The 27,028-nt window shown below is 40.2% G+C and overlaps 1 protein-coding gene across 3 annotated transcripts in view; it reads right to left on the bottom strand.

Moving 5' to 3' along the window:
- MED12L (mediator complex subunit 12L) overlaps positions 1–23,409 on the bottom strand; it is a 228,774-nt gene extending 205,365 nt beyond the window's left edge. For all 3 annotated transcript variants that reach the window (XM_070753437.1, XM_070753438.1, XM_070753436.1), the window contains exons 1-3: positions 23,217–23,409; positions 3,117–3,221; positions 1,779–1,970 (exon numbers count right to left, since the gene is read on the bottom strand). In XM_070753437.1, coding sequence (XP_070609538.1) covers positions 1,779–1,970; positions 3,117–3,221; positions 23,217–23,315 — 396 coding nt within the window. In that variant the 5' untranslated portion in view covers positions 23,316–23,409. The remainder of the gene's footprint in view (positions 1–1,778; positions 1,971–3,116; positions 3,222–23,216) is intronic.
- Positions 23,410–27,028: the final 3,619 nt, after the last annotated feature.

Genomic DNA, 27,028 nt, shown 5'->3' with positions numbered 1-27,028 from the left:
TAGTCCTGTGAAAAAGAGATCAGTTCCATTAATGCAGACTTAGTGAACATTCTTATATGAAATTTAGGCTTGATCTTACAATATCTAAAAATGTGCATTATTTCTTCCCCTCAAGAAATACATTTTTCACGTTTCCTGAAATATTGAAAGGTCAGTTTCCTTCACTCTTGTATTTAGGTCTCCTATTATTTTTCAAAAACTTCTCTTTAAATACTGTCTAGAAGTTTACACATAATATGTTCACTTCAGTATGAAACAATGCAAGGAAATCAGCACCTACAGTTGTGGATACCTTAGTAAAAGACAAAATTCTAACATAGCTTTTTCACAGCTTGCAACAAGGGCATTTCACACAGATATACTGTACATTTTTACCAGTTTTTACTCATTTTATTTTCTCTGAGGACTCATGCAAGTTTCAGTCTCTATTTGTGCAATATATCGTAATTACTCAGAACTCACTGGAGGACAAGTGTAATTTTGTCCACTGCATTCCAACATAGACAATAAGAGGGCCACAGCACTTCTTGTTGTTATTATGTAGAAGCCAATCATAACTGTGAAAATCCAGAGGTCTGCTCTAATATACATTCTCTGCGGCCATGCAGTTGTTTGTTTGTTTGTTTGTTTGTTCGTTCGTTTTATTTATTTGTTTGTTTGTTTGTTTGTTTATTTATTTATTAGATTTGTATGCCGCCCCTCTCCGAAGACTTGGGGCGGCTAACAACAATAAAAAAGACAATGTAAACAAATCTAATATTAAAAATAATCTAAAAAACCCCAATGTAAAGAACCAATCATACATACAAGCATACCATGTATAAATTCTATAAGCCTAGGGGGAAGGGAAAATTTCAATTCCGCCATGCTTGACGACAGAGGTGGATTTTAAGGAGCTTCCGAAAGGCAAGGAGGGTGGGGGCAACTCTGATATCTGGGGGGAACTGGTTCCAGAGAGTCGGGACCGCCACAGAGAAGGCTCTTCTCCTGAGTCCCGTCAAATGACATTGTTTAGTCGACGGGACCCGGAGAAGGCCAACTCTGTGGGACCTAACCAGTCACTGGGATTCATGCGGCAGAAGGCGGTCCCGGAGTTACCTATGTCTTGCCAATATTTGCAGCATTAGTCAGAGATAATATTCAGTTTTTTACCAGTCATTCTCTCCTGCTTCACCTCATAACTCCGTTAGTCAGCTTCACCAGTAACATTTCAAGCATCTACCCAAATTGACACTACTCTGTATTATCTCAGATGATCAAAAATGATCGGTGGTTGCTTTTCCAGTGGCAAGGGAAATGAAGAAGAGAAATCCACCAATCCCTTTCCTTAAATCACTTGCAAAAATAATTAAGGTATCATTCACTGGCCTTATTACTGCCGAACAATAGCAATAGGAACATAATTGTTCTGTCCACCAGGAGAGTCATACGAAATACATTGTACAAACAGCTGTAGAAACTTGCATGAGTCTTCAGAGATTATTTATGTTGGTGTCCTTTTCAGTAGGCTCAGCATCAGGTCAGATATAAGGAAGAAGACATCATAGAAAACTTGACAAAGGGAGATGGAAAAAAAATACGGATTGTTAGAGGTAAAAATAGAACAAGAACTCTCATAATTTATTTTACCAGAAACTGCCTTAATGAAATATCTTGCTTATTTTGTTAATATTGCACTGAAATAGCTTGCTTATTTTGTTAATATTGCATTTGAAATTCAAATCAGAATCACATGAACTCTCCCTCTCTCCCAAATAGTGAAGAAGCCACCCAAGTACCTTTTTTGCTAGGAAGGTCAGAGGTTTATTTCCTGCCAAATCTGCAAACCAAGTATGAATTGCACTCTGGGACCGAGCAGTAACTAGCCAGTAATTGTCTTTAGCATTTATTTGCAATTTCTTCTTTCCTGTATCCTGGAATGTGTTAAGTTTTAACTTCTCTGCTAATATGCTGCTGAAATAAGCACCGATCTGATAAGGGAAGAAAAGACAAACAGAATAAGCATTTTCTAAAATTTTCTATAATGTCCTGGATTAAGAAAATCAAGTGTATTTTAAGTGGTGTTTTAATAAGATTAGCCTCTATATTATTTATTGTAGTAGTCAGAAACCTGATGATCTGAATAGTTAAAATGGCGTCCCGTTATCATTCATGTAGTGAAGGACTTCCAAATTTTTTACTACCACACTGTGGGCGTGGCTTATGCAGGATGCCCTGCATTTTTTTTCAACATCTTTCAGTGCAAATTGGGTGCTCTGGGATAGAGCTCCATTTTCGCTACCCACTCCGTTCCCCCCTGTCCAGGCAGTAGCCCACCACTGGATATATGGATATAAAAGTTATTGACACCAAATATTAAAATATCTCTTAGGCCAGAGGTGTCAAATTGGATTGTTTCAAGGGCTGGATCAGCTTTGTAGTTCTCCTCTGTGGGCAAGCAGGGGGAGGAGGGACAGATGCTTCCTGCAGCACTCTGCTGGCCCAAACAGGGCCAAAACACAAGTCCCCCCCCCCTGCACATTTTCACCCTTTCTATCCTCCTGCAGCACTCTGACAGTAGTTTTGGGCTCATTTTGAGCCCATTTTTCAGCCAGCAGAGTGCTGCAGGAGGCCATGGAGGGTGAAAACAAGGTGCAGGGGGTACATGCTGCCCATTTTAGCTGCCAGAGGCACTGGGGTCAGTCCCTTGATATTTCCAGGCCAGCCCCACAGGATGGATTTAAGCATACCACAGGCCAGATCCAGCCCGCGGGTCAAGAGTCTGATTGATACCCCTGTGCTAGGCTATAATAAAAATAAACCTTATTATTAAAGCATAATTGCGGTGAAAGAACTGTCCAGAAAACACAAATGTTAAATTTGAAGTCTGTGACATTTTCCTTCTTGCAAAAATAATTTATAAAAGTAGATTTTTGATCAGTAGGTTGAGGACTCATTTATCCAGATGTATATCCAGATGTTTCAATTAAAATTGAAGGAGTAAGGCATTCAGCATTAGAAAATTGACCTCTTTCTTTACATGCATTCACCTATATATTCATAATTTTCAAGTTACACAGATTTTCTGTCTAAAAGGTTTAAAAAGACACATATTACGAAATCAAAACAGTACTTACCTTTGATGGGTTAATAACAATATTTCTAGCAGACCCATGTTCATCTCCTGAGAAAGCTGGCTGATTACTGAAACCTTGTTTTACATTTACAGCAGTTAGCTCATCCTACAAACAAAGAATAATGTTAACTTAGTTTTGCAGCAAGTTCCAAATTTAACCGAGGTCAGATTCTCACTAAGGAATTAAAATTTCTGTTGTGCTATGTACACATTTCACACTTTCTTTGCAAATGCAAATCTGTTTATGAACTTTTGATATAAATATTTTATACACAATTCTCTTATAGTGTCTAGAAATAATTAAAACTTGGCACTTATAAAATTGATCTGAATACTTTTTAAAAAAAAGTCTAGACAATTAATGATCCAAACACTGGATTCTTAAACATATAAGTAATTATTTCTTCTATTTCTATTATTACTTGTTTTACTACCTTTTGGGATGATGAGAGATTTACTGATCTCTCATCATCCCAAACAAATCCCTCATGACCAGAGACTAGGTATGTACATCCCTTACTTATTTATTTTATTTATTTGTTTATTAGATTTTTATGCCGCCCTTCTCACAGCGACTCAGGGCAGCCTACTACATCATAAATACAACAATATATAAAATAAATCAAATTTTCTTTACAAAGACTAATACAAATTGCTAAAATGTTAAAAACCCATATACAGACATACACATTCATCAGATTCAATCATTCATAATATCGGCCGGAGACAAACTTATTGCTCACAGCCCCCATGTCCCACCAGTAGAGGTCAGTCTTCAGAGCTTTACGAAAGACCAGGAGGGAGGAGGTAGAATGTATCTCTAGAGGGAGTTTGTTCCAGAGGGCCAGGGCCGCCACAGAGAAGGCTCTTTCCTTAGGTGCCGCCAGATGACATTATCTGGCCGACAGGACCTCGAGAAGGCTGACTCTGTGGGACCTGCTGGGATATATGAGGCAGAAGATGGTCCCAAAAATAGTCTGGTCCTAAGCCATGTAGGGCTTTATAGGTCATAACCAGCACTTTGAATTGTGCCAAGAGACCAATTGGCAGCCAGTGCTACTCATGGAGTGGTGTTGAAATGTGGGCAGATCTTGGTAGCCCCACTATAATTGTGCGGCTTCATTTTGTACAATTTGTAGTCTCCGAACACTCTTCAAAGGCAGCCCCATGTAGAGAGCATTGCAACAATAGAACCTCGAGGTGGAAAGGGCATGAGTGACTGTGAGAAGTGATTTCCTATCCAGATAGGGCCACAACTGGTGCATAAGGCATACCCGTGCGAATGTCCACCCTTGCCACAGCCGAGAGATGGTATTCTAAACTCAGCTATGGATCGAGGTCTTAGTCAAAAGACCTTGAAATACTCATACTGTTAAAGGCCTTGGAATACTCATATCAAATGACCTAAGTGCCAAAGCCTACTTCAACAACATCGCCAACAAGGTTCAAGAGTTGTTAGCCTAATCCTACATAGCTTCTGCTTCAGTAATCTCACACTACTAACCAGAGCATACAAAACTGTAGCCAGACCAATCTTTGAATACAGCTCATCTGTCTGGAACCCACACCACATTTCAGATATAAACACTCTAAAAAATGTCCAGAGATACTTTACCAGAAGAGTCCTCCACTCCTCCACTTGCAACAGAATACCCTACACAACTAGATTTACAATCCTAGGATTAGAAAGCTTAGAACTACATTGCCTCAAACACAACCTAAGCATAGTCCATAAAATAATCTTCTACAACATCCTTCCTGTCAACAACTACTTCAGCTTCAACCACAACAACACACAAGCACACAGCAGATACAAACTTAAAGTAAACCGCTTTAACCTCAACTGCAGGAAATACAACCTTAGTAACCAAGTAGTTAATGCATGGAACTCACTACATGACTCTGTAGTATATCACCTAACCCCCAAAACTTTACCCTCAGACTATCCACTCTTGTCCTCTCCTGATTCCTAAGAGGTCAGTAAGGGGCATGCATAAGTACACCAGCGGGCATTCCCTCCCCTGTCCTAATGTTTCTCTTTTACTATATCATGTATATAAATATTGTTATATCTTTGTATACCACCAAGAGGTACTTGACAAAACAAACTAACTAACTAACTAATTAATTAATTAATTAATTAACTTTAGACATAAAGTTGGCTGGGTAAGCCAATCTTTTTCTTTTAGTCCTAGGAAAGAAGTAATGGCAAACGACTCCTGAAAAAATCTCACCAAAAAAAAATAAAGGAACTCATCCAGGCTGTCTCCAGGAATTGAATATGATTGAATGGAAGAAAAAAAAATCAAAGTTCTTATCCAGATTGGTATTTAGGAATGAGATTATTTATGAATAATACCCCACCAAAATGCTGTTATATTTGAATATTTTTGTTTACTTCGTTACTTGTTTTAGTGAACTCATTCAGCTGTTTCAGTTAGCATTTTACATTACAGAAACAAATCATTACACGACCCAGGATGGAATTGGTTGTGGCTGTGATTCATAGAACCTTGAAAGCAAAGATAAACCCCCAAGTGGCCTCAATAGCTCTCAGAGACAGTGCTAATGACCAGATGACTGCAAAGTAATACAATCCTTCCATTTCCTCCCCTCTGTTCTACCTTTCAATCCCCCCTGATGAACTGATGAAGCTTCTTGGATGAGAAGCGAAACATTTTCTTCTTCTTCCTCCTCCTCAAGGAAAAAATAGTCCAGTTGCCTTTTGGAGGTGGGGGAAAAAAGCAACTTTGAGACAACTATGACTTGGATGACTGAGAATTTCCACAGAGGTTTAGATTTCTAGTTTTAGTTAATCTAGTTAATTTAGTTAAGACTAAAACTAGCCTTAACATAATTACTATAATGGTTCGTTCTCATACAATTCAGCAACAAAACCACTCTGGACTTCAACAGAGATCAAAATTTAAATCCTTGTCATTAGTTTTGAAGCTAACTCATTTCAGCAGTGAAGATGAACCAGCCTTCTGTTTAAACAATAGCACAGCTGTACAGATGAAACTGTGATTCATTGTAATCCATCTGAACTTCTACTTAAAAGATGCAGATGTAAGTTTGAAGATATCCTTAGTAGTAACTATATCCTTCAGTGGTACAAGGCCTCTTTCCTTGCTTCTGCATAAGCTTCTGAAACATTTAACAGTGATCATGTGGAAATTAATTATAAAGTAAAAACCATATACTGTGTCACAGCTTAGCGTTTAAAATATTTCTGCCTCTGGCAAAATCATCTTTCCATTGGAAATTACAGTAACTCCTATTTACAAATCAATAAATTATCATCATATTTCTAAGTTTCTATCTTGCATATCCTAACTACTAGGTGGAAGAGTAATGAATCAAACAGTATCATGTTTATCCCAGTCCAATATATCAGGCCCATTTAAAGACAGAGACTAATGCGACATTTTAATATATTCTCTAAGCCAGGGATTGTGAATCTTTATTTCCTCGGGTGTCGAAAGAGCGTGCATGAGTGCTATTGCGCATGCATGAGTGCCCACACCCATAATTCAATGCCTGGGGAGGGCAAAAACAGCTCCCCACCCCTGAGAGACCCTCTGGAGGCCAGAAACAGCCTGTCTCTCAACTTCTGATGGGCCCAGTAGCTCGTGTTTCATCCTCCCCAGGCTCCAAAGACTTCCCTGGAGTCTGGGGACGGTAAAAAGGCCCTTCCCCATCCCTCTGGAGGCTCTCTGGAAGCCACAAACGCCCTCCCAGAGCCTCTGTGCAAACCAAAAATCAGCTGGCCAGCCCACACATGCACACATTGGAGCTGAACTAGATCATTGGCTTGCATGCTAGCAGATATGGCTCCATGCCATGTGGCACCCATGCCATAGGTTCGCCATCACTGCTCTAAGCCATATATATATGATTCGACACAAAAATATGTAACCCTTCCCTGGTGCAGAGCTGAAGGGATTGGATACTGTAGCCTAGAGGTTAATTCTGTGCCTTACAAGGCAAAGGTTGCAGGTTCAAGTCCCAGTGAGGGTATGGCTAGCTGATGAGGCCAAAATAAGGCCAAAATAGATCTATCCTAGTCTCCCTTAATTTTCAAATTCAGCAAAAAAACATGTTTATATATATATATATATATATATATATATATATGTGTGTGTGTGTGTGTGTGTGTGTGTGTGTGTGTGTGAATGATGAGGCAGCAGCCATCTCGATCACCGGAACATAGAAACTTTAATAAAACCACTTAGCTTTCGTTAGCGTGCTGCTAACTTCGTCAGAGTTTTAAAATGCCGTGGGAGACAAACATCTTTATAAAGCATTACTCAGTCTGCTCATTGCCCTCGTCACGGGGCCACACCCTTCCCTCCCCCCTGCGGTAAGCCTAATTGTGGGCTTAGTCATGCTGGCTGAAGGGAGATCTACCTCTTTTGCTCGTGTTTGTTGCCTTTTTCCCTCCCCAAGGGAGGGGGTGGAGTTGTGAGGCAATGCTTCAGAGGTGTTTCCCTTGGGGAGGGAAAAAGGCAACAGACACGAGTAAAAGCGGCAGGTCCCCCTACAGCCAGCAGGATTAAGCCTCACAATCCATGCGCAGATGGTGTTTTTACTTCCGCAGCGCTACTTCGCGAAAATCCGATCATTGCTAGGGGTCCTGGAACGGAACCCTCGCAATGATCGGGGGATCACTGTATATATATATATATATATATATATATATATATATATATATATATATATATATATATATGTGTGTGTGTGTGTGTGTGTGTGTGTGTTAAATGTATATATATATGTGTTAAACGACCTAAGAAAAACATATATATATATATATATATATATATATATATATATATATATTGTATTATATAAACAAATGATAGAATGTTATTGAAGAACAAAATTGATCAAGTTCAACTATGTACAGTAATTTCAAAATGTATATAAGGATTTTATTTTTTTTATTTTTTTGAGCCAGCTAAAAGACATCCTTTTGATGAAATGAAACTAGCACACTAACTTTCTAAGGAAGACTTCTGAACAAAAAAAATCTTCCTTGTGCTTCAGGCTTGTAATCCCAGCCCTTCCCTGAAAAATGTACATTCAGTCTTAATGTTTGCAACAAAAAAAGCCTATACTGTACTGTTTGCCTTTATTGTACTACACTATCAAATTTACACAGTTCCTGATTCAGAACAACATGAACCTGATGAATAGCTTCAAAGAACAGCAACCACAAAGCAGTCAATTGATTTGCACCATAGATCTTATTTTTATCCAAGAACTGGATGTTCTCTATTGGGAAAAGTAAGTTTTTCTATCCATAGATACACAGATAAATTTTAGATATAAATCAGGAACAGCAGACATAAGATATTGTAACAAAAGTGTTCTACCAAAATAGGCATGTGTAACAAAAATTCTGTTCACCATTCAGTCATCTACAGGTAAACCTTGACTTATTTATCCTTTAGATTGAGGTTTTCATTTAATTACCACCTGAAGTTACAACAGCACTGAAAAATGTAACTTATAACAATTGAAAAAGTGCAATCTTTCGCACTTGATCATTGCATTAGCCCCATGGTCACATGATAAAAATTCAGTCTCTTGGCAATTGGGAGGTATTTAAATGGTTCCAGTATCCCAGGGCCCTACGGTCATCTTTTCTAACCTTCTGACAAGTCAATGGAGAACTGTGTTTCTAACTGCAATGATTCATTGAACAACTGTGGCAAAAAAAATAATCTCATAAAATGGCACAAAATTCACTTAATAACCATGTAACTTGGCAAAAGAAATTGTGGGTTCATTTGTGGTTGTAAGTCAAGGACTGCTTGTAATTCCTGCATCCTTGGTCCTGCTCTAAGGAACACGTTATTCACCAATTGCATTTTTATTCTCATCAGTTTTTTGATATTTCATGAGAGTCCAGCTTCATTATCCAGAAGTATTGGGATTACAACTCCCAATATTTACAGCCTATATGACCTAAAGTTTTAACAGCAATCTATCTTGTTGATCTTGTTAGCTGCTTTAGGGGTTATTAAAGTTATTCAGCAATTAAAACCAGCTGTAAAGTAGCAGTGATTCAGACATGACATAGTGACCTAGTTTATTCCTCTAATTAAATCACAATTGGCTGGGTTCATATATGGCCCTACTCCATAAACAAAAATTAACAAATGATAATAGTTGGACTCAAAGAAGACAAAATGAAGCAAAATGTACTTTACCATGATATTAACTAAAGCTACAAACTATGTACAAACTTCATTCACCAAGAAATGATGGCTAAAAGAATCAAGGTTGAACAAAAGGTGTTAACATTCCACGGGGAAAATGTTTCAAAGGTGATTCCATGTATTGGGATAATAAGATTCCTGATTCATTTTCACTTTTATAAATCTACCGTATGTCATTGCTAAACGTCAACACCACTAATTTCACATAATTAAATCCTCACTCAAATTTGGATAAATTCATAATCTACATTTAAACTATCTGTGAGAGACATCACAATCACATATGCCTATAAATTATTTCTAATTTAAGGATGCAATCTCAAGGATTACAGCTGTTACAATAACACAATCAGAATCCACAAAGCATTTAGGACCATTGTATCTCCAGATCCCATTAGCAATTTTCAGTTCCAATTTTTTTTACATCAACCTTTAAAAAAAAAAAAAAAAAAAACCAGTCCAGTAAAAAATTTACAGTGTTTTATCCAAAAATTTAATTTTTCTGAATTGTCTTTACTCCATTCAATTTATGTTATACAGTCTTGGGACAGAATCACACAATGCTTTCAGAAATCAATCACTGTTCAGTGCACAACTGTGTAGACAACCTGAATAGCCTGAAACACAACAGTTTTTATACAAAGGAAGATTTTACGCTTGGAAACTATTGGCAGATAATTAAAGCAAATCTGAATTATAACTCCCTAACATTCTACGTATGCCAAACAACAAATAATGTTTATTTTTTTAAATCCTTGAAGAAATCTATTGTATTTATTCACTACAAACACTGCTTAGCCTCACATCCAATTCTTTATAGAAAAAAAGGTGATTCTTTTATTGTTTTGCACATGTTTATTTAGTGTACCAGATAAGGGGAAAAGAGCAGAAAAATTAAAATTACTCAAAGGAGACAATGTGTTCCACATATAATTTTTCAATAGCAACCTTTCCAAATTTCTTGAAATCTATATTATCTATATTATCTTTTCTACCTCAAATCAATATTTCCACGGCAGATACTTTAAATACCAGAAAGGCTAGATTCCCATATATTACAATATCATTGCTCTCTGAGGAAACCCGAGCATACTGTATTAAGATTTCCTGGTTTGAATCCAGATGTGTATAATTACCAGTTCAGTGAATTCAATTTATTTCAATTTATTATTTATTTCCTTTTGATCAATGATCAGTAATTATATCAAATCCAAACTCATTGAGTTCCTTATAATACCAGAAAATTACTGCATTTTTCAGAGTATAAGATGCATCTTTTTCACCACTAAGAGAGGATGGAAATGTTGGTGTGTCATATAAACTGAATGTACAGACATTTTTGGCCTCCCGAAGCCCGTTTTTCACAAAAATGGGGTTCACAGAGAGTTTGGGAGGCCTGCAGAATGCTCCTGGGAACTGGGGAGAGTGGGGGGTAGCCTTCTGCTAGCCCTCAGGAGGCCATTTTTGCAAAAAAAACATTTTTGCCATCTGTCAGCCCCCAGAAGCACTCTGCAGGCCTCGCAAAACCTCTGCACACACCATTTTTGAAAAAAAAAATGACTGAAAAACACAATTTTTTTGCAAAATAAATGGGGGCATTTTTGTTTCCCCCTAGCCTTCAGGAGCACTCTGCAGGCTTCCTAAACTCTCTGTGTGCCCCATTTTGTTTGCAAAAATGGGTAAAAAATTAGACCATTTTTGAAAAAATGGGATTCGCGGAGGGTTTGAGAGGCCTGCAGAGTGCTCCTGGGGGCTGGCGGAAGACAAAAATGCCCCAGCTTTTGTGAAAACGGAGCAGGCAGAGGATTTGGGAGGCTTGCAGAGTGCTCCTCGGACAAAACATTTTTCCTTAGTTACCTCTTTGAAATTTTGGTGCGTCTTATACACCAGTACATCTTATAGTCTGAAAAATACAGTAAGTATTATATTCAAGAAGAAAGAGCATGGGACCAGTTATATTGATTCTGAAAGGTTATATAATATTGAAAAATAGACTACTCTAAACCTATGAATTCTAAACTAAAAAGCCAATTATTCATTATGATAATTTTAAAAAACACAAAGATGACTTCAAGAATTCTATGGTAAATATGAGGGGGGATGTTCATGTGCTGCCTCTATGTTGGTTGAGGCAGGCAGGATTCCCTTGAGTACCATTTGTTGGGTCAGGGGAAAGGGAGGGTCTTGCCTTCTCTTTCTGCTCAAGATCCCCAAGGACAATGGGTGGTCCACTGTGTGATACAGAATGCTGGACTCGATGGACTTTGGCCTGATTCAGCATGGCTCTTCTTATGTTCTTATGACCTATTCTTCCAGCATTAAGTTAGGGGGATGAAGAAATCTATGGTATCTATTTATATTGTATTTTTTATTATTGCTGTAAGCCGCCCTGAGTCCTTCGAGATTGGGCAGCATTGAAGTCGAATAAATTATTAAATAAGTAAATAAGTAAGTAAGTAAGTAAGTAAGTAACTAAGTAAGCAAGCAAGCAAGCAAACAAACAAACAAACAAACAAACAAATAAATAATTCTGGAATACACCTAAATGCTGCTAGTCTTGTCACAGAATCACAAACTGGAAAAATGCTTCTCTATTGACCTTCTACTTGATAATATATTTTATATGGACTAGAGAGGACTAAGACAAGAGGAATAGTATAGCCCATAATATTTATGCTTCATATTATGGATATTTCACCTGATGATTGTATGAAGCTACATAAAGCCATTTTGTGTAACTAAAACTTGAGGTTCCTAAAATAGGTAACATTATCAGTGCTAGTTAACACAGTGACTAGCACCAATTATGTTACCTAGTTTGTATAATGAACTGTGCTCAGAGCACGAAGCACTCCTCATTTCAACTTAAACTACAAATATTCTCCTTTAAAGGTGTATCGATTAGAAAGTTATATCCATTTGTGTGAAACTCAGAATTATCCATCATTAAATTATTAATTGATTGATTGATTGATTGATTGATTGATTGATTGATTGGATTTGTATGCCGCCCCTCTCCGGAGACTCGGGGCGGCTAACAATAGTAATAAAACAATGTACAGTACAATAATAATCCAATAAATACTAAAATGATTAAAAAATCCATTAATATAAAAAACCAAACATACATACAGACGTACCACACATGAAATTGTAAAGGCCCAGGGGAAAAGAGCATCTCAATTCCTCTATGCCTGGCGGCAGAGGTGGGTTTTAAGGAGCTTACAAAAGGCAAGGAGGGTGGGAGCAATTCTAATCTCGTATAAGAACTTGCTAGGATGCACCCATCTAACTTTTTCTTTGTAGTTCACATCCAAACACTTCTCCAGTATAATTGCATCATATTCGTAAATATTCACAGGAACTTTCAGATAAAATACCAAAAGCTCTAAAATTATTTCACTAATTTTAGTTATAATTCCAGAAGTGCAAAGTCTACTATACTCACTTGGAGGGTCGAATACAATGGTGCAAAAATAGCCCTCTCCCTCCGAGACAGTCAACAGACTAGAATTTATCAAGAAGTCTGTTCACACATGTCTATTTAGCCTAAGGCTACAAATTATCAAATACAGTACAAGTACAGTGATCCCCCGTTTATTGCGTCCCCAACCATTGCGAACAGGGTACTTAGCGATTTTTCAACCCGGAAGTCAAAATACCATCTACGCATGCGTGCGTTTTTTCTATGGGCACGCATGCGTAGATGGCAACCGGGAGATCAGCTGCTGGGTGGCTTTCCTGGGTCTTCCCCCTCTTGCTGGCATCAGCGAGGAGTTTCCCCACCGCCCACGCAAACTCCTCACTGCCGCCCGCCCTTCGCCCGCCCACGCCGTTCATTCTCGGCGCTTTCGAGCCGAGTCCGGGAGCGAGTTCGCTCCCGGACTCAGCTCGAAAGCGCCGAGAGACAGCGCCAAGGAACGGGCCTGTCCACGCTGTCTCTCGGCGCTTTCGAGCCGAGTCCGGGAGCGAGTTCGCTCCCGGACTCAGCTCGAAAGCGCCGAGAGACAGCGCCAAGGAACGGGCCTGTCCACGCTATCTCTCGGCGCTTTCGAGCCGAGTCCGGGAGCGAGTTCGCTCCCGGACTCAGCTCGAAAGCGCCGAGAATGAACGGCGTGGACAAGCCGTTCCTTGCCGTTCATTCTCGGCGCTTTCGAGCTGAGTCCGGGAGCGAATTCGCTCCCGGACTCAGCTCGAAAGCGCCGAGAGCCAGCGCCCCCCGGACCACCGCCTGTCTCCTGCTGCCCGGTTTAGCCAGGACACGAGCGGCGAAATGACTTGGAGGAATGTGAAGCTGAAACCGGCCGGTTTCAGCTTCACATTCCTCCAAGTCATTTCGCCGCTCGTGTCCTGGCTAAACCGGGCGACAGGCGGTGGTCTGGGAGCCGCAGGCGAAAGGAGCTCGGGCATTGTTCTCCGGACCCCGCCCGCAGCCTGGAGAGGGAAAGGGCCGCCGCGGGGCTGAGCGGGCGGGGTCCGGAGAACAATGCCCGAGCTCCTTTCGCCTGCGGCTCCCAGCCCACCGCCTGTCGCCCTAAAGCGGGGTGCGAAATGACTTGGAGGAATGGGAAGCTGAAACCGGCCGGTTTCAGCTTCACATTCCTCCAAGTCATTTCGCCGCTCGTGTCCTGGCTAAACCGGGCAGCAGGAGACAGGCTTTGAGTTTTTGGCTGCGGGGGGAGAAGTAGGACTTTCCTAACTCCCTCGCCCCGCAGCCAAAACTCAAAGCCTGTCTCCTGCTGCCCGGTTTAGCCAGGACACGAGCGGCGAAGTGACTTGGAGGAATGGGAAGTCCAAATCGGCCGGTTTCAGCTTCCCATTCCTCCAAGTCATTTCGCACCCCGCTTTAGGAGTCAGCGGAGAACGGCGCAACTGTTTTAAAACGATCGGAGCTTTCCAATGAGTCCCGAAGACGTGTCTTCGGGACTCATTGGAAAGCCGCGCGGGTGTTTTAAAAGGTCCCCGCCGACATGGGGGGCTCGCTAGCACCCCCCCAAACCTGGGTTGGGGGTTCGGGGGGTGCTAGCGAGCCCCCCATGTCGGCGGCGACGTTTTAAAACAGCCCCGCCGCCCCCAATCTTCGGCTCCTCGCTAGCGCTGCGGAAGTTAAAAACATCATCTGCACATGCGCAGATGGTGTTTTTACTTCCGCAGCGCTACTTCGCGAAAACCCGCTCGTTGCGGGGGGTCCTGGAACGGAACCCTCGCAACGAGCGGGGGATCACTGTACTCATAAAGATCTATTCATTCCACATTTCCAAAAAGATAAAGCAGGTTGATCATCTTAATATGGATGAAATTCCCCTCTCACTAGTGACAGCTCTCCTATTCCCACTTCATGTGACACCTCCAAGATTGCAATTTAAGTACCAATGTGTTTTCCATTTTGAACAAAAATTGTTGGTGAAGTTGACCTGGTAAAATTGTCCTGGACTTTTGTGAAAGTTTTAGAATCAAAATAGAGCAGGCTGGATCCAGCTGTCCTGTCTCTGATAAGTAAAGTTTTGTCCAAATTGTTCCCCATTAGCTCCAAGGTTCAAACTTTGTCCCAACTTTATGGACCACCCTAGTATGTAAGGGTCACATTTAAGCACATACAACCTTTTCTAGAATCAATTTCAACCAATAAAGCAGAGTTGCATACGCTCAAAACTGGAAAAACAAAGAGATCCCAACAAAAGAAGACATTTTATTTAAAATTTTAGCATGTGCAGGAATGGACAGACTAACGTTGAAGACAAAAGACAAATCAGATACAGACCGCTACGAAACCAGGGATAAATTATATAATTGGATAGAGCAGAGAACCAAGATTAAAGATAAGATATATCAGAGAAAAAAATTACATACCAATTAAAACTCAATAGAAGGGGGGGGAGAGAAAAATTAATGTAAATATTGAATAGACTGTCATGTACCTTTTCTATTATATGTTTGTATCATCATACTGTGATGTATATATGGTATGTTCTTCATTTTTCTTTTAAAATGTTTTATAAATAAAAAAAAATTAAAAAGAGGTGGGGCCCCTTTAGATTATGGCTAAGAAATTCTTCAGGAAAACTTTTGCAATTGCAGTTTATTTCAAGTACTATTTTAATGGCATATTTTTATGGGAAAAGATTATTAGCAAGTAGTCAACTGTTCATATACTGAATTAAGAACTAGCCCTACACAAACTATATTGAATGTTAAAATTGTATACACAATTATATACCGTATTTTTCGGACCCACCTTTTTCCTCCCTAAAAGAGACTGAAAATTTCGGTACATCTTATACTCTGAATATAGCTTTTTTTTAAAGCTTCTTTTTAAAGCACTAAGTGCTAACGATCTTCCCAGCTCTTACTCGCTTGCAAGCTCTTTCATTGTTATTCTCTGCAAAGACTGTTTTTCATGCTCTAACCAGGTGCTAATGATGTTCCCATCTCTTACCCACTTGCAAGCTCTTTCATTGTTACTCTCTCCTAATCAGTTTTTTTTTTTAAAAGCCCTAACCAGGGGATAAAATAATGTTCTGAAGCTGACCAGCCTAAGGATGCTATGCAGATGAATATCTGGTAAGCAGATTCTTTTCCCTATCTTCTTCCCCAAAAACTAAGATGTGTTTTATAATCTGGTGCATTATATGCTCTGAAAAATATGGTATGCAATTTTATTTATTGCTATGCATCAATTTTGGGGAACCTATTGGCTGAAAAGCAAACCAAAAGAAATGCATATAAGACTTTCCTTATTTCAGGAAATCAATATGATAAATTGACACACAAGGATATTAGAAAGGGCTATCAGATATGTTGTTTACGTATGCTCAAGGCACAAAAGGAATAATTTTAGATATTTTTGTTATTAAATTTGGCATGTATTGGCTGGATTCAGACAACCTATTAAGCAATCATGTGCTTTGTTCAGTTTCAAATTGTAGAATTCATGAATCTAGACAGTTATGGGCTACTTTACTTAATCATACTTTAATGAATACCTGATTATTGACTAGGTTTAAGCATCACATTAAGCTAGAATCAATGCTTAATAACCATAATGGCTAAATTTACTTGACAATTTAAGGCTCACATAACAAACCACATTATATCTTAAAATGATTTGCAAAGTCAAGTCTCATGTATTACATCAGATTAATCTGGAATTATGGGAATTTGTATTTACATCATCAATACATAGAGAGCGGATTAAATAAGAATCAAGGGAATTCAAGGCCATAAAATCACAGTTGAATTGAAATGAGTCCTTCGGGATTGGGCGGCATAGAAATCGAATAAAGTAAATAAAATAAAATAAATAAATCTCTACAAGGAGAGATTCTAGGTCAAAAATTGTTGCTTCAAGCATAACAGTTTCTATAATCAAAACAGGAAGCATGGTATTTCCATACCAAAGATAGTAAGTTGTATTTCTTTAAATCACTCTGAAATTTAATTTTTTTTACCACCAGTTCTGTGGGCAAGGATGGCAAGGATGGCTTGGTGGGTGTGGCAGGAAAAGGAAGCACCTTAAACATGATCTAAGTATTGCCCACAAGATCATATGCCGCAATGTCCTGCCTGTCAATGACTACTTCAGCTTCAACCACAACAACACAAGAGCACACAACAGATTCAAGCTTAATATTAACCGCTCCAAGCTTGACTGTAATTAATACGACTTTAGCAATCCAGTTGTCAAAGCATGGAATTCATTACCGGACTCCGTAGTGTCATCCCCTAACCCCCAATATTTTACCCTTAGACTATCCACGGTTGACCTCTCCAGATTCCTAAAAGGTCAGTAAGGGGCATGCATAAACACACTAGCATGCCTTCCTTCCCCTGTCCAGTCTTATTGTCTCTCCTATATCTCCTATATCTTTTCTTCTATTCTCTCATTGATATATTTTATTCCTATATTTTCTCTTCTATTCTTTCTATGATATACAGTATTTTACTTCAAGTGTATCCTCTATAACCTTCATTGTATATTATTGTGTTTTGGACAAAATAAATAAATAAAATAAATCCCCATTCCCTCCCCACTCCTGGTGGAAAGATATTGCAAAATCTCCATTCCCACCCATTCTGAGCCAGCCAGAGGTGGTATTTACCGGTTCTCCACTAAATTTCCACTACCAGTTCTCCAGAACCTGTTACAACCTGCTGGATTTCTTCACCCTTGCACTAAATCTACACATTAAAGTTTTATACATTTTCTGTGGATCACCAGAAATGGAAATTACTAACACTAACATTTAAGAAAGAATTGAAATTTTTACTTTAGAAAAAATTCTTACTAAAAACAACAAAAAAAGTCCCTTCACAATTATATCCAGCAGATAATGTCAAGAGCCCTGGTGGCACAGTAGTTAGAATGCAGTACTACCGACTACTTCTGCTGACTGCCAGCTGCCAGCAGTTCAATTCTCACAGGCTCAAGGTTGATTCAGTCTTCCATCCTTCCGAGATTGGTAAAATGAGGACCCAGATTTGTTGGGGACAATATGCTGATTCTGCAAACTGTAAAGCACTGTGAAGCAGTATGTAACTCTAAGTGCTATTGGTATTATGTATTAATATCTCAGAATACAAAAGTTTGAAGAAAACGTGGACATTATCTTTTTCACACACACACACACACCTGCACAGGGCAGAAATCACTATTGACTGTATCAATAGTAGATTATTATTATTATTATTATTATTATTATTATTATTATTATTATTTATTAGATTTGTATGCCATCCCTCTCTGAAGACTCAGAGCGGCTCACAACAATAGTAAAGACAATATAACAGTGAAACAAATCTAATATTAAAAGAAAAAACATATCCAATTGATACTAATTTATAGGAGAGGCATGGAACTAAGCATGTCTGAAAGAGTGAAGACAATGGTTGCAGCAAAGAGTGAAGGCTTGTTGAATAGACCGATTCTTCACAACCACTCTGGATAAGGAAAGGGCAAAATATTAATTACATATGCACCGGACAGTTGCTCCTTGTGAAAAGATTATAAGTCAGCAGTTTGAGTACCACATGAAGGGACCAGCCATCATGCTTACAACTGCACTGTGGCTTTTCAAAGGACACTACGTTCATTAATATCGCTTTCTAACCACTTTTAGAAATTGCCTGTTTAACTGTCTTAACACTATTAGAGATTTTCAGAATGGTAAGTTGAAAAGCTGCCTGGAGAGTGAGTTTACTTTAATTCATAAACAAAAGAAAATGTAACCATAATTTTAAAGAATTGGAAATAAATAATAAAAAGTTAAATACATAAGACAGTGATGGCGAACCTATGGCACGGGTGCCACAGGTGGCACGCGGAGCCATATCTGCTGGCACGCGAGCCATTGCCCTAGCTCAGCTCCAACATGTAGGTGTGTGGCAGCCAGCTGATTTTTGGCTCACACGGAGGCTCTGAGAGGGCGTTTTCACTTCCAGAGAGCCTCCAGGGGGATGGGGGAGGGTGTTTTTACCTTCTCCCTGCTCCAGGGAAACCTTTGGAGCCTGGGGAGGACGAAACACAAGCCTACCAGAAGTTGGAAAAAAGGCCATTTCCGGCCTCCAGAAGGCCTCCATGGGGTGGGGGAAGCTGTTTTCACCCTCCCCAGCATTGAGTTATGGATGGGGGCACTCACGCTTGCGCAATAGCACGCACCCACGCTCTTTTGGCACTTAAGGGAAAAAAAGGTTCGCCATCACTGAAATAATTGATTTAAGAAAGGTATAAATTGATTAAGAATTTAAACAAATTTGGAATATTGAAACTTTTACTATAATTTGGAAATAAGTATAAAAAATAAAGAGTTTTTTGCGGAAAGAAAATTGTTTTATCTATTTTAAATGATAACAAAGATTTGAGACTTTATGATTTCAGAAACTGGATCAAGAGGAATTAAAGATTCTGAGCCAAAAAGAAAAATAGGGTTAAAAATGTAAACTTGTCTTTGGATTCTGATTAGTATGTTGTATTTATAAAATAACATTAAAACGCTGAACATATTCCAGATGATTTTTGAAGAATGAAACCAGAAATTAGCTGCTACAATGTCAGAATGATGTATGCTTCTATAGATAAACTATGACCAAAAATGTTAATGAAGGAACAGCAATAGCAGTAGCACTTATAAACTGCCTTATAGTGCTTCACAGCCCTCTCTAAGTGGTTTACAGAGTCAGCATATGGCCCTCAACAATTTGGTCCTCATTTTACCCACCTCAGAAGAATGGAAGGCTAAGTCAACCAGAATAACAGATGTGAAACAAATTTTGCCTGATGTAAAAATATTAGACCCAGGAAAAAATAGATAATCCAAAAATAAGTGAGTTATAAAACAATTTATTTATTTATTTATTTATTTATTTATTTATTTATTTATTTATTTATTTATTTATTTATTTATTTATTTATTTATTTATTATTTAGATTTGTATGCCGCCCCTCTCTGCAGACTCGGGGCGGCTCAAATAATATAGCTTGGAATAAAAGAACAAACAACAAACCAAGAAAATGACTTGGATGAGGACTTTCTACTGTATAATCAAAACATGTCAGTTAAAGTCATCTCCCCTTTGAGATGGGAAAAATAAAAAATAAAGAAAAGCAAAATCCTGTGACACCATATGGTTAAGATTGTTAGAAGAAAGATATATAAAGTTAGCTTGTTTGTCCGAGATCAAAATAATATATGCCTCTATGAGGTTCTGGTAACCTTTTGTAGAAACCAAGACCAAAACATTTATGATCTCTGGATTTGTAAATAGATAAGGGGTGGTTTATAGGAAGAAGACCTCAAAAGTATATTAAGTTTGCTTGCACTTGTGATAAATATCAGAAGCAACTTTATATATTTATTTTCTTTATATTACTATCTTCCTTTGCTTTATTATTTCTTTTGTTCTATTTATCATCCTTTCTCTGAGTTTAATTTGTATTTGCATTTACTATTGCATTTAATATTCAATAAAAAGTATAAAAGTAGATGCAGTTTACTATAGCATAATGTCAACAACATCACTGTAAAGATAAATACATTGTATATTCAATTCTTAAATCAGCTTCTGACTAGAGTTCTACACACTTTTTCTATTATTATTATTATTATTATTATTATTATTATTATTATTATTATTAATTAGATTTGTATGCCGCCCTTCTGACTCGGAGCGGCTTCCAACAACAATACAGTGTACAAATCTAACTGTTAAAAACAAAGAGTTATAAAAACCCTTATTTAAAAACAATCATACAATCATAACCATACATAAAGCAGGACAGTCAGGGGCATCAATTTCCCCATGCCTGGTGACATAGGTGGGTTTTCAGGAGTTTACGGAAGGCAAGGAGGGTGGGGGCACTCCTAATCTCCGGGGCGAGTTGATTCCAGAGGGCCGGGGCCGCTACAGAGAAGGCTCTTCCCCTGGGTCCCACCAGTTTTGTTGACGGAACCTGGAGAAGGCTAACTCTGTGGGACCTAATTGGTCACTGGGATTCGTGCGGCAGAAGGCGGTTCCGAAAGTATTCTTGGTCCAATGCCATGTAGGGCTTTATAGGTCGCAACGAACACTTTGAATTGTGATCGGAAACTGATTGGCAGCCAATAGAATAACTCTTAGACCCAATAATTATGTCCAGCATATTTTGTGGAACATGCATCTTTTTCATATCATCCAAAGGCTATTTAATTGCTCTTCTTTCATCATGTACTGTCTATAATGAAAGCCAGCTTGGTGTATTTGTTAGTGCAGTGATGACTAAATTTTTCTGCGCCGAGTGCCGAAAGTGTGCATGCACACCCATAATGCAATGCATGGCATAATGCATGATGCAATGCCCATCCCTGTGCATGCACACGTGACCCCTAAGCATGCACCCCACTCTTCATGCATGCATGCGCGACTCTGCCATGTGTCCTGCTTTCCAAGAACATGCATGCCCAATCCCCATGCATGCGCCCTATCTCCCATGCATGCAGTCACATTCTTGCATGTACGCTTCGTGCATGCACTGCAGAGACCTGAAAATCAGCTGGCTGGTGCGAGGCGCACGCACATATGCAGAGGAGCTGAACTGGGGCAATGGCTCCTATGCCTGCAGAGAAGGCTCTATGGCAACCCATGCCATAGGTTCACCATCGCAGGGTTAGGGCATCATACCAGAAACCCGGAAACTATGTATTCTAGCCCCACATTAGGTATTAAGCCAGCTGGGTGACCTTAAACCAGTTACTGCCTCTTAGCCCTAGGAAGGAGGCAATGGCAAACCACTTGTGAAAAACCTTGCCAAGGAAATTGCAGGGACTTTTCCAGGCAGGCACCACGAGTCAACACTGATCTGAAGATGCTATAAAAAATTATTTATATTACCACATGTATATATACTTATTGTAACAATGATTTCCTATGGGAATTGTAAGTTTCAAACTACATAAAATAAGAATTGCTCCAATAGCACAAAGTTCTAGTGTAACACCCCTTTCTAAACAGCATTAAAATAGATTTTACCTGGATTCACCCAACACTATGAAGTGTAAACTATGATTAAGTAACAACCAGTAAAGGGCTACCAAAAGTTTTACTACCACACTGTGGGCGTGGCTTATGCAGGACGCCCTGCATTTTTTTTCAACATCTTTCAGTGAAAATTGGGTGCTCCGGGGTTGAGCTCCATTTTCCCTACCCCACTGCGTTTCCCCACCCCCCAATCCAGGCAGTAGTCCACCCCTGATAACAACCCAAAACACGTTGGAGCATGTTGAATGAAGCAAACCAACAGACTAGGACATAACTGGAGTTTGCTTCTTAGGGTTTAGCATCATGAAGACTGCCAGTGTGAACTGTTAACTATGGTTAACTATAGTTCCGCCTGTGAGTCAAACGTAGTCTTTTTATGGAAATAAAACCACAGACAAGCAAGAAATGGTCTGCCAACATTACAGCCAAACTGCTAAGGCTTTCCACATAAAGGTTGTAAATAATACAGTTAAAGGACCCCTTAATTTACCAGCTTCTTAGTTACTTGCAACTTTAACCTACAGAGGACAGAAATTAGTGGCAACTGAATAGCAGGTGAGTTAAGGAATCCCTTGATAAATTGTACTGAGCATTATAACAACCTTCCTTTCCACCCCCACCCCACCCCCAGCAATTATCTGTTAATTACACAGTACCATAACGTCATGGTTACAACCCAGTGCTACTAGCTGGAACAATACACAGCAAAGGGCCAGTGTTTTGAAAGTCATCTGATTTGGGGTGACTAAGGGGAAGCAGCTTCACTCCCATCTGACCAAATGTCAAAGTCACTGGTCCATTAGGCAACGTCCCTGCCAGAAAAAAAGCCCCCTTTAAGGAAAGGGAGAGAATGAGGGGGGAAGGGAAGGGAAGCCGTTTCCACCTGCTGGGGGAAGGAGGATGGCCTCAGTCACCCGGGGTTTCAAGACTCGATTGAGGTAAAGCAAGCCAGGGTGGCGGAGGAGGGGGAAGCGCCCTTTTCTTTGCGAGCTGATGTCTTTCAAAAGTTTGGGGAGGGAGGGAGAAAGGAAGTGCACCGAGAAGAGACGACGAGGAGGGGGCGGGTATCTACTACACAGCCCCGGAGTGCGTCAGGGCCCGGCGCGTAAAGCAGATCGCCTCCCCCTCCTTCCCCAACCCATCACTCAACAGCTACGAAATCTCTCCGGGTCCTCCACAAGCCTTTGCGAGGAGCTCCGCTCTGAGGCTGGCAGGCGCCTTCTCCCTCCCTTCCTCCTGCAACCCATCTTCACCTGCCTTCCCTTCCCCCCCCCCTTCCCCATCTCAGGTGGTCGCCGGGCAAACTTCTCCCCCGGACCAGGCGGGTGCGCGCAAACGGGCGCCAAGCGCATCCCCGGGCTTACCTCCTTCTGCTTGGAGTCTTGAGGATAGACGTCGGGCGGCCCCAAACGGGACCGTTTGAGAGGTCTCTGCTCATAGCTCAGGAGCCCGAAGGCGGCCATGATCTCTCATGTTAGCCGGCGAAATGAATGAGAGAGGGGGAGAGAGAGGAGTTGGAGATGGAGCAGCTTCTGAGCACCAGGGAGCAGCACTTGGCTGGCAGACAGACTCCCCTCCCCCCCCTCTGGGTCTGGCTCTTTTCCTACGTGGGAGACATACATAGATAACGAACGCCGGGAGAGCAAAGGGCGGCTGGGATGCGGCAAGGATTGCAACCCAACCCGCCCACAGAGGCAAATGTCACACCCCCACGCGCGCAGACAAACGTCCCTGGAGAGCTGAGCGACGGCGAGGGTGATGGGGAGGGGTGGGGGGAGATGTTTGACTAGAAGGACCAGACGACAGGGAGTGAAAATGGATAGAGAGGCCCGGGAGAAGAGACCCCTGTTCTTCCTCCTTCCTTCCCTCCCTCCAAGAAGAGATGAATCCTTCCTTCCCAATAGTTGCAGGATTTCTTCCTCATCTTACCCGAGGCCAAGTTTCACAGAGATATATTTAAAGGCTTAAAAAACACAAACAGGGATGTAGTTCCCATGACAGCAGACACCGCTGCCTTTGCCCCAGTAGCGCAGGAGGTTTCCAAGTCACAAGTTCAAATGTCCTCCATGCAAAGAAGATCACCTACCTCTGATCTAATGTAGGTTATCGCATCCAATTTCATGCCCGGTATTGCTAAGGTGGGCTAAGTGAATTTCCATCGCTCCTATAAATAGGAAGCCAAAGAATAAAATCAATCTAACTGATCTTGACTATAACTTGCCTTAACCAGGATATCCCAACCATATCCGTTCCTTAATTAAATGCTTTGACTGGCAGAATGCGTTAGCATGTGTTGCTTTTGGACTAGCATGACAAATTAGCATTGCTTTTCCCCCCCTCTACACTGGAAGATTGTGGAGAGAAACTGCTTTAATGCAAATGCAAAAGGTGATACAAGGTATTTAAGGAATATTACGTAAACTATGTTAATCGGTTCTGGAGTGTTTACTTACACGTTCCAGTGAGGCCTGTGTAAAATCTGTATCTGCTACATCACTGCAACAAAAATATATGATGCAATCCAATAAGTTAATCAATGCCCAGGACACAGGAGATCCTAAATGGAAATATTTGTTCTCTTGGCAACCAACCAGCCACTCCAACAGATTGCAGCTGCCTTGGCTAGTGGTTCTAAACAGCGGCACAAGAAACGCAGAGTCCCCCATGGGTCGAAAACCAGTATACCACCAAACTTGTAAAACTTTCATCGTTGTTCACACTGACTTCGGAGAGAATGAGCAGAGATCAGCCAGAACTGGGAAAGGAAAAGGCTTAAAGGGCTTAACGGATCTTCCCCCTCTGTGCCCCTCTGTTTGTAGTGTCCAGCCATACCCGGAAGTATCAATTTGCAGAAGGTATATTTAAACCTTTGTATTGTTCGAATCTCCAAAAAAACCACCCCAAGAAACATGGGATGACAATTCCATAATGGGATTCTATTCTGGAGAATTTAAAGAGAAGGAATCTTACCAGTATGTGCTTGTCTAATAGGGTAGTTTAGTATTGGTAAGACCTTTCACAAGCTGTCCACTATATGAGAGTAAAATGCCAAGTGTGTATTTGTGTGTTCATTTGTTTGCTTATCCATCTATTCTTGGTTGCCCAATTTCAAAACAACTCTGGGCAGCTTTTACGATTAAGAAAAAACAAAAAGAAAATAGAAAAACAGTCACTCCAGAGAAGCAAACAAACATTATCTTCAAATGCCTCAGGTTCCAAGACCTAGGGAGAGACCAGGTTTTGAGAAGCCTTTCAGCTCCTATCTATATCTATCCCCATTATGTTGAACCCAGACAGCTCATCTATTTTCCTGAAGGCCTAAATGATAAATCATCAGCTGGGCGTGGGTGAAAGATTCCTGCTTCATGGCCATAAAGATAGTTGGAGAAGTAACTATTTTTAGAATAAGTGCTGCAGAAGATGGAACATCCTCCATCCTAATCCTTTCAGTAATTCTCTCTTTAAGAGAGAGGATGTTTTTTCTCCCTAACATTCATCCATTCTTCTTTTCTATAATTATTCTTTCCATTGCACCATGTGGTGGGGGGAGAACCCAAATCTTCATCAGTGGACCATGCTTTCAGACATATTGTCTCTATTTCTGGGTGATACAGTTTGAAAAGGAATTCAGACAAATTAGAGCAAGTTCAGAGAAGGACAATGAATATAATAAAAACTATACAATATATTTTCTTTTATGTACACTGAGAGCATGTGCACCAAAGACAAATTCCTACTAAAATCATACTTGGCCAATAAAGAATTCTATTCTATTCTATTCTAAATTATTCATCAAATGACCAACAAAAACTTGTGCAGAGAGATTGTAAAAGCAGAATATGTTTAAGCCATGACAATAAAAGATCTTTGAAAAGATCTTCTCTGCTACTGTAAACTACAGGGCATGAAATAAACAGGCTAAAAACTTAAATGGTGGATACATTTTATTACCAACCATTAGCAGGAAAAGAAAGAAGCAGTAAAGGAATATGCCACGGCCTAATACTTGATAGATGTGAAAGCCTTGGAAAAGATATTCAAATGTCATGAAGACTCTACACCTACAAAGATCACAATCATGTATGGTATTCCATGTGACACATAAACATTTCCCTATATGGAAATTAAAGTTGGACTCTGAAGCAGCAGATAAGAATATTGACACTTTTGAAATTTGGTACTGGAGAAGACTCATCAGAAAGCAAGAAAAGAGAAATTACCTAATGACAATACCTAATAATGAACCATCTGCAGGAAAATAACTGAGCTCAGAGAGCACCAAGGGCCCTCAAAGAAATGATGTTCTCACTCAAGGCACAAATGACAAGGTTTAAATTAGCCTACACATTATCCAAATATCTAAATCTCTAGAAAATACTCCAGTGCTGAGAAAGAGAGAAGGAAAAAGAAGGAGGAGGGTCAACAGGGGGATGATGGATTCATTTATAATTGCTGGGGGTGCCCCACCAAAAGATTTAAAATACTAATAATAATAATAATTTATTAGATTTGTATGCCACCCCTCTCCGAAGACTCGGGATAGCTCACAACAATAATAAACAACGCGGTACAAATCAAATAATTAAAACTATAGCTAAAAACCAAGTATCATTTAAAAAACAGTCAACACTACCCAATCATAACCACACATAAATCTTACTAACCAAATGGGGATACATCAATTACCCAATGCCTGGCAATATAGATAGGTCTTCAGAGTCTTGCGGAAGCGAGGAGGGTGGGGGCAGTTTGAATCTCCAAAGGGAGTTGATTCCAGAGGGCAGGGGCCGCCACAGAGAAGGGTCTTCCCCCGGGTCCTGTCAGACGACATTGTTTAGTTGACGGGGACCCAGAGAAGGCCAATTCTGTAGGACCTAATCGGACACTGGAATTCGTGCAGCAGAAGGCGATCCCGTAGTTATTCTGGTCCAATGCCATGCAGGGCTTTATAGGTCATTACCAATACTTTGAATTGTGTCCAGAAACTAATCAGCAACCAGTGCAGGCCGCGGAGTGTTGACGAAATATGGGCATATCTAGGAAGGCCCGTGATTGCTCTCGCAGCTGCATTCTGTGCGATCTGAAGTTTCCGAACACTCTTCAGAGGTAGCCCTATGTAGAGAGCGTTGCAGTAGTTGAACCTCAAGGTGATGAGGGCATGAATGACTGTGAGCAG

Source organism: Erythrolamprus reginae, chromosome 5 (assembly GCF_031021105.1).
Source record: "Erythrolamprus reginae isolate rEryReg1 chromosome 5, rEryReg1.hap1, whole genome shotgun sequence".
Classification (NCBI taxonomy): Eukaryota; Metazoa; Chordata; class Lepidosauria; order Squamata; family Dipsadidae; genus Erythrolamprus; species Erythrolamprus reginae.
Note: the sequence above shows the minus strand (reverse complement) of the source record. Positions and strands in the feature narration are given on the sequence as shown.